Here is a 13,332-nt window from a genome sequence, read left to right as displayed (position 1 = left end):
GTGTTGCCACCCAGGAAAGAGATTTGGGGCTTTATTAAACCAGTACATGAAAAACACCGGCCGAGCACTTTGTAGCAACCACAACCTCAAACCGAGTGTTACACATCACTAGGGGAAAATAAGAGAGAGCAAAGTAGAAGACATTTTATGCAGATAAATATGATGGCATAGCTACCTCTGAAAGGTTGTGTGCAGCACCATTGAACATAGTTTTAAAGTTTGGCTTTCATTTGAGAGTAATTCTTGTCTTGAAGAACATTCAAGAGAATAAATTGTTCTCTAGGTCAGATGGCACCATCACTATTCCATATGGTAAAATGGAACTACTTGAAGTTCGTGTAGAATATGTCTGTCTCCTGCAGTCTCCTTCATACAGTGACAGGCTTGTTTTAGAAAGTATTGTTCTGGCTGTTGCCTAATAAAGGGACAGTGTCAACTTGATTCCGAAATATATCCACACCGATAGGATTGCTCTTCCATCAGTTTTTTCTGCTGCATTCCACCACTCAAAGTATTAAGTGTGCGAGTCCATAGGACTTTTGAAGCCTGGCTATTTGAAAAACCTATCTGAAATCTTGTGCAAGTTAATAAATAGCATTGCTTTTTGTAAAGAATTTCTGTCCCAAGTTGTCACAATTTTTGTGATTAATCCTCTTTGAGCCTGACGTCCTTGGGGAGAGTAAGATGTGAACATGGGAGCATACCTTGCATACCATTTCTGCCTGTTTCAGATCAGAAGTCACTTTTATGTTCACTTGATAGCTAGTTCAAAACATTGCGAGAATGTATGTTCCTGGAAGGTGCAATTAATTCTTCTGTTTTTCAAGTTTACTTTTAACCATACTGCTGAAGCAGCCTGTATTTTCTTAATTCTTTTGTTTATATAATTGTAGGGGAAGAAGGAAAACCTTATGTTAAACTTTGAGACAATTATTAAGTCATCGGATACAGTAGAAGAAGGCTTACAGATATCTTTTTCTCCTCCCAGAGGATGCCAGCCCCCATCAGACTGCGGGAGCTGATCCGGACCATCCGGACAGCAAGAACCCAGGCAGAAGAGCGTGAGATGATTCAAAAGGAGTGTGCTGCTATCCGATCATCCTTCCGAGAGGAAGATAACACCTACCGATGCAGAAATGTGGCAAAGCTGCTGTATATGCACATGCTGGGATACCCTGCACATTTCGGACAGGTAGGTTAGTCTTTGATGCTTGCTGTGCTATGTGCCTAGACCGGTATGCTTTATGTATTTTGGGTACATGGACTAAATTGGAGCATTCCTAGCTGCAGTTTTGCTTTGAGATGTTTTGATGTTTGTTTTCACTCACATTTTGAATCTGTGTTAGTTAGTTTTGACCATGTTATAGACTTCTGCTGTTTGGAACCTGTTCTTACATATTTTGTTCAAGAACTTAGGGTTGGTCTGACTTTGCCAGGCTGTGCGCTCCTCATTGCCCATGTTTCTGCAGAGCAGTAGTTCTTAAACCATAGTCCAGTATGGCTATTTGTAGATGGGTTCAAAATGTCACGTCAAAGTTCTGTCTCTGGAAATTACCAGATGCTTCCAAGGTGTTTCTGTACTGTTCTACTTCTAAAATAATCTGTTCTAGGAAGATAATAGCTGGTCTGTTGCCAGAAATAAGGAATTGGTGTTCCTTATTCCCATCTTACTGAAGTGACTTGGAGAAAGCCAGTATGGGTTTTCCTACTCTCTTGGCTTATTTTTGACACAGTTTCTCAGTCAGATTTTGAAAAAGCGAGACAGGAAGATGGAATTCTTGAACTATTGTTCAAAAATGTTCTTCAGGTTGAACTTTGCTTAGTCTTTGGGGCATAGTCCATTTTTCTTAGAAGTCAGTAAGCATCCTGTTAGTCATAGCTCGATGGAAGGCCTAGACTAAGTAAGAAGGCGGTCAAATTGCAGATTGCTGTAGTCCTTAAAGTACCTTCATGTTCTCAGTCTACACATTCGCGATTGGATTGACTGATCCACATCTCTCACTAATGCAATGGACTCAAACCACAGAAATCAAATTTCAAATAGTCTTATTGTTAAAGAGCAAGCCTGGGCTGTGCTTTCAGTTTAAGATGAGTTCTCTTACTATATATCATTGGATTCTTCCCACAGAATAAAGTGTTGTTGCGTCAGAGCAAGTGAATTATCCTGTTCTTAGTATTACACATGGCAGGGTTCCCCGGTCTAAGAGAGAAACTTCCTGTCAAAAATGTTAAGAAACTAAGAGCTCCAATAATAATAAAAATACAGATAAGCATCATCAATAATTTTTACACTGTCAGTTTTTAGGAGTATATTTAAATTTTATTTTAATTATTTTGCATTGTTACTCAATTATTTAATCCTGTGTGTGGATGATTAGTGATTCTTCAATTTCTGCTTTTGTTGGTAAGGGTAAATTACCTCTTTGGTCTCAGTGGAGAAAGGATAAAACAGGTTACATTTTTTATTGCTGGTGTTGCTACATCTCAAACATTTATGCTGACTGTTCTGGGGACAGAATCATCCATTCTATAGCCTTGTTTCTCATACAGTTTGTAATTTGCACTTTCAGGAAGTTACAGGGCACAAGGCTGAGAACATGTCCTCGGTGCTTATAACTGGAAGGAATCTTTCAAAGTACTGATGTTGTGTAGGTGGAGTATATGATCTCCGTTCTTTCTCAATAGCAAGAAGTTTGACTGGGCAGGGGAGATGTTGAAGGCAGATGCTGTTCCAGCGGTAGCATCTTGGAGATAGGCAGTCCAGCATTATAGACAGGAAGTTTCTGAGAGTGACAGGATAAATGAGTAGGAAATATGTTTTGATGAAAAACAGGAGAGGCACAGACTGTTAGACCCATGTGTGTCTTAAAGATGAAACCAGACATCTGACTTCAGCTAGCATGATGGTTTTACTCAGCTGGGCAGCTGAGCTCCACAACAACTGCTCTCTCCCTTTTCCCTCCCCAAAGGGAAAGGGGGAGAAAATACAATGGAAAGGGCGCAAGGGTTGAGATAAGGATGGGGAGATCACTCAGCAATTATTGTGATGGGCAAAACAGACTCAGCGTAGGGAGATTAATGAAATTTATTACCTATTACTAACAAACTAGACTGGGGGAAGGGGAGGGGAACAGAACTCACTAAAAAAACTTTCTCCCAATCCACCCTCTTCCAGCTTCTGCCCCTGAGAGGTGCAGGGGAACGGGAAGTGGGAGCGCTGCGTTCAGTCCCTGATGCTGCTTCTCCGCTGCTCCTTCACGGCCACTCTCTGCCCCTGCTCCAGCATGGGGTCCTTCCCAAACAGATCCTCTGCGGGCTGTCCACAGGCAGCAGCTCTTCAAGAACCGCTCCCACATGGCTCCGTACCATGGCGTCCATCCATCAGGAGCAAACTGCTCCAGCACGGGTCCCTCACGGGTGGCATCTTCCCCCAGGCCCCCTACTCCCCGTGGGCTCCTCTCCACAGGCTGCAGCTCCGGCCCGGGGCCTGCTCCTGCGGGGGCTCTCCATGGGCTACAGCCTCCTCCAGGCCACATCCACCTGCTCCACCGGGGGCTCCTCCAAGGGCTGCAGCGTGGAGATCTGCTCCATGGGTGCAGGGGGACAGCCGGCTCCACCAGGGGCCTCTCCACAGGCTGCAGAGGAACTGCTGCTGCGTGCCTGGAGCACCTCCTGCTGCTTGCTCTTCCAGTTGCTGTTGTGCAGCAGTTTTTTTGTTTCCTTTTCTTAAATATGCTCTTACAGAGGCTCAAACAACATTGCTTATTGGCTCAGCTCTGAGCAGCAGCAGCGGGGTCCTTTGGAGCCAGCTGAAACTGGCCCTTATCTAACATGGGGCAGCTTCTGGACACTGCTCACAGAGGCCACCCCTGCAGCCCCTCGCTTCCAAAACCTTGCCAGGTAAACCCAATAGAGGTAGTGGTGTGGATGAGGTAACCAGTAATAAAAGAGAGGTTAGAGAATGTGTCAGAAATAGGTCAGCCATTAGCTTCCTTCTTTCCAAGACAGGATGTCTCAACTGTGACCCAGGAAATCTTGTACAGAAATACGGGCATGAGCGCTACGTTTGGCCAGTGCATGCTGGGATGCACTGCATGGCAAGCTGGCTTTTGAGCATGTGCAGAAGCCATTTGTGTAAGATTAGTAGACATCCTGGACAAATTACTTTAAAAATACATATGTATTATTTCCACTTGCAAAAGAATTCTGGTCTGAAGATCATCTGTGTCTGGCTATATACCTCTACACACATCAGGCTTTACTGATGTATCCGTTACAGTAACGATGTAGCAAACTTCAATTGTTGTTCCTTTGAGTGAAGTGGTTACAGTGGCATAAAGACTTCTTTCACTAATTAAACCTAGCAAGAGCTTCAATTGATTGCGTTGCTCAGTAGTGCTGTGCATGAAGCCAGTTTGCATGCATTTGTACACAAGTGAAATGAGCTTGTCAGCTTTTCACAGGGTAAATTTCATTAATGTCATTCAAATTCAGAAAGTATCACTCGTTGATGCATAGTCATTTGTTTCCTTTTGCTTGTCCTAAGATGTTTGTCTTCTACCTTTTTTAGCTGTTACACTGTAGATTAGAGGCCATCAGTTCTATCTTGAACTTTGCTGAGGTTGTATAAGAAAGCATCCTATAAATCGTGGGAAGAATGTTGGTTCAGAGCTGCATTATTTTCTTACAGAAAACACTGGAAAGATAAGAGGTAAATAGGTAGTGTTCTGTGCCTGGTTGATCTTGTCCGTTCATGTGAGCTCAGTTCTCCTTTTGGATGACTGATGTTACTATTCAGAGGTATTTTTTTTATTCTAGATCTTCAGCCAAGTTAAACCTAGCAAACTGAACTCAGTTTCTCTCAAGTTTTTTCTTACTGGTTTGTCACAAACCACAAGCTGGCTGGTTCATGTGTGGCAACCTCTTGCATAGTTGAGTCGTATGTTCTGGTTCTGTGCAGTTGTGAGAACTTATGGCTAGACCATAGCATTTATTCTCTCTGCCACTTCAGTTTAAATTTTTCTTACCAGATTTTCAGCATCCTGTACAACTTTACCCTGTTGATGTGTGTATGCTTCTTGCATCTCTCCTGTGCTCTGTTGCCCTGTTCAAGCTTCTCTATAGCTAAGGTCCATGAAAACCTCTTCATGCTGCCTCATATTTTTGCCTATGCATGCCCCTTTCACATCCTTTACAGCAAACCTTTTGGAAACTTTGATCCCCTCTGTACACCCATTGTGTATGTGTGCTTTCTGCCCCAGCTGATCTGTTAAATGGCCTTACGGGATTGTTTGTGAGAGGATAGGTTTCTTACGTGCTCTGAGAAGCCATTTCTGCTATTTTGTCTGGAAAGTAGAATCTGGATTATACCTGGCTAGTCATCTGTTAGAGAAAGATACCAGTGCAGTCATGTCAGAAAGTCTGTATTTGTGCTCTAAGGAAAAGCTAAGCTTAAAAATTGCTTAACGAATTCTGAAGTCAGCTGAGCGCAAGTGACAGTTTTGCATGTTATCTAAGGAATCTCCTTTATGCTTTTGAACACAGGTGGCATATTTCTACATGGCAAAAGGGAAGCTTGTAGGACTGCAATGCATGATTTTAGTTAAACTTCAGGGGTTTAGATAGTGGTTATAGAACAGTATAAAAACTGAACTATCTCTGACTGTATCCAAGGTTTACCTAGCTAGCTACTTAGTTACAGCTTATAATCATCAAATCTGTTTTTGACAGCTTAACAGAGCATTGATCCTCTCTCTGGTGGGCAGATATATCCATTGAAGTGCTAAAAATTTCCACTGCATATGAAACATGACCCATCCTCTGGATTTCCAGAACTTTGTTTTGTTTTTAATTATTTATTTATATTTATATTTCTTTAATTGATGGATTTCTCATCTCTAAACGTGTTATTTTTCACTTTTGTGCTCTGACCCCACTTGTCCGGTATATCTGAGGTCATGGAAGGTCATTAATGTCTGGCTACTTCAGGATACAGGACCTGCTACTGACTTTGTTGCTGCCTTGCTGGGAAGTCATTCAACCTTTTTTTTGTTTGTTTTCCATATCACCAAAATGAGAATAAAATGTAATTTTTAAAATGTATTATCAGAGACCTAAATCGGTAAACATCAAACTTTCTCCTCTAGCTGAGTAGTAGTTTAAGCTAATTCTTTTTCTTTTTTTTTTCTTCCAGTTGGAGTGCCTCAAGCTCATTGCCTCTCAGAAATTCACAGACAAGCGCATTGGGTATTTAGGTGCCATGTTGCTGCTGGATGAGAGACAGGATGTCCATCTTCTTATGACCAATTGCATCAAGAAGTAAGGGTACCAGCTCTCTCTCCATCAACACATGCTTTGAGGCTTCAGAATCTGAAAGTACACTCCTGATATTTTGAGTACTTAGTTTTTGTCCCTTGTGTTACAAAACTGGTGCCTTCAATCTATTGTATACTGTTGACTGTAAAAGATTGTTCTAGTATTGTACTGAATTGGATGATTCCCTCTAGATTCCTTAGAGGGAAGAGAATACAAACTTGCCTTGGTCCTGAAGAGGTACATAGGGCAAACCATACTTGATGTAGCTACTGTTTTAGAATGGTAATACATGTTACTCTTGAGGTCATGTTAAAACAAACAAGATTAGGAATATGTAATCCTCACAATAAGCTGTTTGGGCAGTGCAGGCAACCCCATGTTTTAAAGAAGTCTCTTCCGTGTCTGTAAACTTAATTAATTATCTCCCAGTTTGCAGTAGGAAAGAGTCAGAGAAACAGCTAGTAGTGTAGCGTAACTGAAGGTCCCCACAGCTCTTACATACTGATTTGATTTTATTATAATGCGACTAAAACATTATGTACAAGACTGGCCATCCGGTGTTACAAAATCATATCTGTTTCTGCAGCCATGTTGTTCTGTTTACTTAATGAATTCTGAAGAGTTGTTTGTTGTTTTTTTTTTGTACTTCAGAGATCAAGGCTGTGTATGCTGCCTTTTCTTTTGGGTTGACCTAACAGTGCTGATGAATGATTTTCCTTGCAAGCAAGGCAGCAACTTGGAATGTGCTGTTTACTTGGTGTCTTGCTGAAATTAGGCAAGAGGGGATGAAAAATAAGGATTGTTGTGTTTTTTTATTTTATTTTTTTTTCCTCTCAGCAAGATATTACTAAAGCAGGATTGCTTTTTTTATAGTTTAGTAAATGAGAGTTGATGTGTTTCCAGTGACAGATACTGCTTTTCCAGATGGATGGGGGCAGGAGCGGAACAACTGGAGTCTAGCTGATTTATCCAAATGTGTACTTGGTTGTGTGTGTTGTGCCTATATTTATTGTTTACTTTTAGAACATAATCCTCTCAGGTAGTAGCAAGTAAAGCATTGATGAGATTGATCAATTAGGCTGTGGCGTCAAAGTACTTGAAAATAAACTTGACAAAGCTGTGGGCCTGAGAATCTACTAGTGTCCAGGAAAGAGACATTTGGTCAAATATTTTTTTTCAGTGGAATGTTGTACTTGTGAGACTCTTCCATTAGAACTAGGTTGCTAGGTTAACACCTTTCTTGATTGTGGTTAACGCATTTTTTGATCGTTTATGTTGAAATAAATGTGTAGTAGGGGTGCAGTGAGTTTGAAATGGGCCAGACTGGAGCTCAATGACATTGACAGACAGTTTTGCACCACGTCAGTGGGTTGTCTATTGCTTTCTTCTTTGGCTTCCATAACTACCATTATTTGTCTTGCTTTTATCACTGTCTTATAGCAAGACCTAGATTTTCAATGCAAACAAGTGGGCACCTTTGAAGCACATCCTTGCTATATGCACAAGTATATATAGCTGCCAAAAACTTGTTAAAGGAAGGAAACAAAAATCAATGTGTTTAATGGCATGTTATCTGCTTTTGCATCTGCATGTTGCCATAACTTGACGTTAGGAACAGAATGCTCTCTTGCTTTTCTGCATGTTGTGCACTTTTGGTTATGTACCACTCCCTTCCCCTGCTCTCTCATCGTGAAATCCCCAAATTGCTTCTCAAACCAGGGAACTTATTTTTACTTTCTTCATTTGTCGTCATTTGTGAATGAATCCTGGGTGCTGTGGTGACATGAATACCGAGTAGTTTGGAAAAGTGGTTAGAAGGCAGTTTTAAAAGCTGTTGGGATTTCCATGTGGAAGCCACATTGTCTTGTACTTGGTATGACATTGGTGGATGACCTCATAAATAGTGCCTACTGAAACGTGGCTTCGTTTATTGACTACATTTTGCATCTTCCATTGGCATATGAAGAGTTAGGATTATTAAACAAAATTACTATATAGATTATTTATAAACTGTGTGAGTAATTATATTTTTTGTTTTTGTGTGTTGTTTTTTTTCCTAGCTCAGGGTGGAGAATATTTTACATGACTTTTTATACATTGGTTTGTAAATGTGGATCCTGTTTTTTCTGATTTCGTGTTTGTGCTCAGTGTATAAGTCTTAGTATAATATGAAATAAGAATTTATGCTAAGCTTAGCATTTTAAGGGCATATGTTTTGTTTCTTACCCTTTAAGGTTTTACTTTGTGACCAGATCCATGTGAAGCTTTACAACTCATTCGTTAGTCCTAATAGTCAAATAAAAGGGAGGGAGGAGAAGGGCAGTTAGAATTAAAAGACATTACATGCAAGGAAAACTACGCAAAAAACTTAAGGCACAGAAACTACATAAGTGTGCGTATAAACAAAAAACAGAAGCTGAAGCCTGTCCAAGAACACGGTTAAACTGGAACAGCCTGCGAAGTTACTGCAGGGCTGTGCTTGATATTAGTTTCTTTTCTGTTTGCAAATTGCAAACTACAGAGTTTTTTATTTGCCGTAGAAGTGTTTATTTACTGTAGAAGACAATTGTGTCATCTTCCCTCTTCTCAGCTCAAGCAGTGGATGTTCACATGATATTTTTACCAGAATCTACCTTTGAGAATTCTACCTATAACTAATAGAAAACCCTATGGTACATGCACTCCAAGCTTATATTGCTCCTTACTCGTACTCCCAAGTAGCTGAGAATTTGGAGGCCTTTTTCATGTGTGCAGATGTCTAAATGAGTGTAAGCTGATGCTCTTTTTTCCATATTCAGGCTCTCTGTGTGCTGATTGACTTTTTTTTTTATTCTCCCTTACAGCGACCTTAATCATAGCACGCAATACGTGCAGGGGCTGGCACTCTGCACCCTTGGCTGCATGGGCTCCTCGGAAATGTGCAGAGACCTTGCGGGAGAGGTGGAAAAGCTCCTCAAAACTTCCAACTCCTATCTTAGGAAGAAGGTACATTTGAATACTTTGTTACAGATTAAAACTCAAGTTTGATGGCGTACTTTGCTTATAACCGGAATACTAGACAGCTTGTAGCTCTGACTGAGTATTTCCTGGTGTGTGAGATAGGTAGAGGCCAAATCTGTCTCTGCATAGCAGGAATGTATAAGCCTCTAGAAGTCAAGCCTCCAACAGATGAGGCATTTGTTTCTAATTTCATACTCTTTACCTTAAGGTTATTGATTATCATGTGAGTGCCTGCCTGTTCACAGGCATTAATCCTAGACTTCTAGTCATTAGTTTTATTTCAGTATGTTCTCAGATAAGTCCATCATTAATAAGCATATTGTTAATAGTGCAGACTAATATCTGAAGATTTGAACCTATTAGGTACTACTGGAGATGAGTACCAGTAGTACTCATCTCCAGATCAGAGATGACAGGTTAAGGACTTGAAATGGGCAAAAGCAATTAGAAAATGTCTAACTTCCTTAGCAAGTGGGACAAAACATCTGCAAAATGTGATCAGCCTTGTTCTTTTAAATTTATTTCATTATTATGTCTTGGAGGGGAGGGCAGGGGCAGCAATGAGATTTTAGGAGAGAATGTTGTATTCTGGGAAGAGGCAGCCAGTGCACTTGATTATCAACCAATTGCAAAAAAAAAAAAAAAAAAAACCTTCATAACATTAAGACAGACTGAAGGACTGAAGTAGCCTTATTAATACCAGGCTGCTTTGCAGTTAATACAGCTTCTGAAATGAATAACTTACAAATGAAGTATTTCTAGTGCAAGTATTACATTGCAGCTTAGTGCTGGTTTTGTTTCCTCCTCAACCGTGAAAGTTTTATTGAACTCTTTTTCTGTAATGCTCTTTAGTATCACTTGCAGAGAGATGGAAAAATACAGTGTAAACTTTCCAAGCCTATGTATATGATGAAATTTGTGATAATTGCTACTGTGCTAGATGTTCTCAAAATGTGTCTTTGTCATTATACTATGTGCTAACTGAACTGTTTTTCCTATACAGGCAGCATTGTGTGCTGTTCATGTTATCAGAAAGGTGCCTGAACTTATGGAGATGTTCCTGCCAGCCACCAAAAACTTGCTGAATGAGAAGAACCATGGTAATGTTGAGCCTGCTTAGCAAGGCTATGCCATTCTTTGCAGGTGCCACACTTGCTACTGAAGCCTTTTGTTTGGAGGGAACTTTTGAGGTGTATTTTTAATTTGTTTCTTCCCCATGGTATGCAGCGAAAGCATATGTTCTTCAAAAGACAGGGACATACGACTGATAATTAGCAGGACTTTACACGGCATAGGTGATGAAAGAACACTTTCACTTTTTTTGACTTCAGAGTGGGTGGAGTGGGAAAGCTTATGGCTTTTATCCAGCACAGTGCCTAAAGGGACTTCAAAGTGTGTGTGTTTTTTCTGTTTTTTTTGTTTGTTTCTGTTGTTGTTTTTGTTTTAGCTTTTTGCATGTCTCCCAGACTGAGTTTTGAAGACTTTCTAAGGAAAAGGCCTAGTTGAGATCACATATGCTCAGCTAGAGTACCCAAATCAGAAGAAGAAATCAGGAAACATGAGGAACCCAACACGTACAATGAATGCAATCAAAACGTTTTTGCCCATCTCAGATCTTTTGTTAGCCTGTTTGTTACTATCTAACAGTATATTTAATATGCAGGTTTCTGTAAACAGTGTGCAAGGACAGCTTGTCCTCTTTTGACCCTTAGCTGCTGCTGTAAGACAAGCACATTGCTATTAACTTTCTCTTGGTCACAGCTGCAAGTTCAAGTATCTTTTGGGGACATGTGTTAGATTTAAGAGGAGGATGTTTTATAGCATTTGTCATTTCTTTATTTTTGTCACTTGTCTGGAGCCAATGAAATTGTAAAACACAGATATTTTTTTTCCTGGTTTTTAGGTGTTCTACACACATCAGTAGTCCTCCTCACGGAGATGTGTGAGAGAAGTCCAGACATGCTTGCACACTTTAGAAAGGTAAGTGTGAATGTGATGACATTGCAGAATTAATGTTCATGGCTTTTTGTTTTTGAGAAGTATTTCTTATTAATTTCCAAAGTGAATGCAATGTGCACATTTTAAAACCCCTAAAACAATTTAGGTGAAGAAATTGATGGTATTGTCTGCTTGTTATCAAAATAATAAGAAAAATGCTGGGAATTTTGGGTGTCTAGCACTAGTCCCCTTCAAGAAGGGGGTAAGTTATAAAACATTGCTCTTAAGAACTTGCAGTACGAAACTCACCCTGAAGTTAGTTACAGTCTCTCCTTTGACTGATACTCTGCTAGTGTTTTTTTTTTTTTAACTCTTTGTAGCTAATTTCATAGTGTCATCAGGAATTCAACATGTATTAAACACAAAGAAGCAAAGAAGAAAAACTAAGGCTTAGACACTTGAGTGTCTTAACCACTGCTACACAGTCTTAGAAGCCTAGGTCAAAAATACCGATGAAAGCTCTAGTTCTGTAGATACCTCATCTCTGGTGCATGCTGTATTACATCATTTTCCATTTTTACTTGAGGGTTTTGAGAGTCAACATCATTCCTCCTGCTCTGATTAGGAATGTTTACTTCTTTTTGTCTTCCTAGCACAAACTTCCTTACATTGCTTTGCTATGCAGTATTATTGCCATAATAAAGAATACCAATGAAATGACATCTGAAAATTTCATTGATTTTTGTCATTCTGAGTTGTGGTCAAAGTAGAAATTGAATGAAGTTGATAAGCAGAACTGTCCAATTGCTCTTCTGAAGTGTCTCAAGGGAGGTTATTTATCTGCGTGCCCAGTTTACTTCCTTGGTTTGCCTATATCATAAAGGATTTCAAACAGTGCATCCATTGATGCATCTTAGCACTTTGGCATGTATCTTCCCTTGCTCCAGGTCTATACAACAGAGCAGGATTGAAAGCGAAAGTGGGGCTAGGAACATTTTGAAGGTAGCTATCCCTGCTACTAACTGCTCAATTAAAATGATAGTCTTAGTGGTAAAAGGAGAGCTGAGTCCACAAAATATAGATTTGAGGTACACCCTTTTCTAGCTATCTCTTTGGTTGTTTATGCTGCGAATGGTATAACATTAATCTGTCTCTAATGCCTGCTTCGTCTGTTTTGTCCTTTTTGTCTGTTTGGAATCCTGATGTGTGTTAGAATGAAAAGGTAAGAGTTATATCTTGTGGGTGGTGCATGCTTGCATTGAATCTGTAGATGTTTGCCTCTTGTGAGGCAGTACCTGTTAATGCCACATCTGTGATTGATGCCACATGCTTAGATCAGTTGTACTTGTCTAATGCTTTTTGTGTGCTGGTCTCGTCTTGTCACTAAACTTCCATACTCATGGCAGCCCTGAATCTCAGTTGTGGCCTTCTCCAAAAACAGGCTTGCTTTCTTTAAGCCCTCATTTGAAGATTCCTAGGTAAATTTTTCTACACATGCACACACACCAGTGGGCGTTCTCACCATAAACTGGGCTTTGTGTCTGCCATAGGGCAGGTTTGGGTAATTCCTTTGCACAAAAGGGAGCAGGAGAGGCTTACTGTGCTGCAAAGAATAGGTGCAGTTCCGTCACAGATTTTTCATCTGTGTAATTTGACTGCAGAAGATTGGTGAGGGGCCCTCAACCGATCTCCATGGCTGTAACGTTTTCCATTGTTTGTCCTGTCCTCAGTCCTGATAACATTCTCATTAGAAGCAAATGTTAATCAGGGTTCCTAGGTGTGCTCTAGCAGATCACTCCACTTGCCTGTTACTTTGTCGTGAGGGCAGCATCTTTTGGTTTTCTCTTAGGCAGATAATAAGAAATTCATGGTTCCTTTTGTGTGTATTGTGAAATCCATGTTTTCAGAGGAATACATAGTTCCTGAAGAGCAAAGGTTGGAAAAAAAAAGAGAACGGGAACTGAGCTGGCTTTCTTCTTGCACTTCACCACAAAAGTACAGGACTTAACTCCTCAAAACATTGCCCATTTTTTATGTCCATCTGTAGCTGTTGTACTCCACAAATAGCGTTGTGCTTTT

General features: G+C 40.2%; 1 protein-coding gene across 3 annotated transcripts in view; it reads left to right on the top strand.

The window, feature by feature from the left end:
* AP1G1 (adaptor related protein complex 1 subunit gamma 1) overlaps positions 1 to 13,332 on the top strand; it is a 43,094-nt gene that overhangs the window by 9,258 nt on the left and 20,504 nt on the right. For all 3 annotated transcript variants that reach the window (XM_072043832.1, XM_072043834.1, XM_072043833.1), the window contains exons 2-6: positions 989 to 1,192; positions 6,194 to 6,318; positions 9,159 to 9,300; positions 10,319 to 10,415; positions 11,219 to 11,295. In XM_072043832.1, the coding sequence (XP_071899933.1) occupies positions 992 to 1,192; positions 6,194 to 6,318; positions 9,159 to 9,300; positions 10,319 to 10,415; positions 11,219 to 11,295 (642 nt within the window). In that variant the 5' untranslated portion in view covers positions 989 to 991. The remainder of the gene's footprint in view (positions 1 to 988; positions 1,193 to 6,193; positions 6,319 to 9,158; positions 9,301 to 10,318; positions 10,416 to 11,218; positions 11,296 to 13,332) is intronic.

The sequence above is a fragment of the Anas platyrhynchos genome, chromosome 12 (genome assembly GCF_047663525.1).
Source record: "Anas platyrhynchos isolate ZD024472 breed Pekin duck chromosome 12, IASCAAS_PekinDuck_T2T, whole genome shotgun sequence".
Taxonomy (NCBI): domain Eukaryota; kingdom Metazoa; phylum Chordata; class Aves; order Anseriformes; family Anatidae; genus Anas; species Anas platyrhynchos.
The sequence above is the reverse complement of the archived record's forward strand: the minus strand, read 5'-3'. Positions and strand labels throughout refer to the sequence as shown.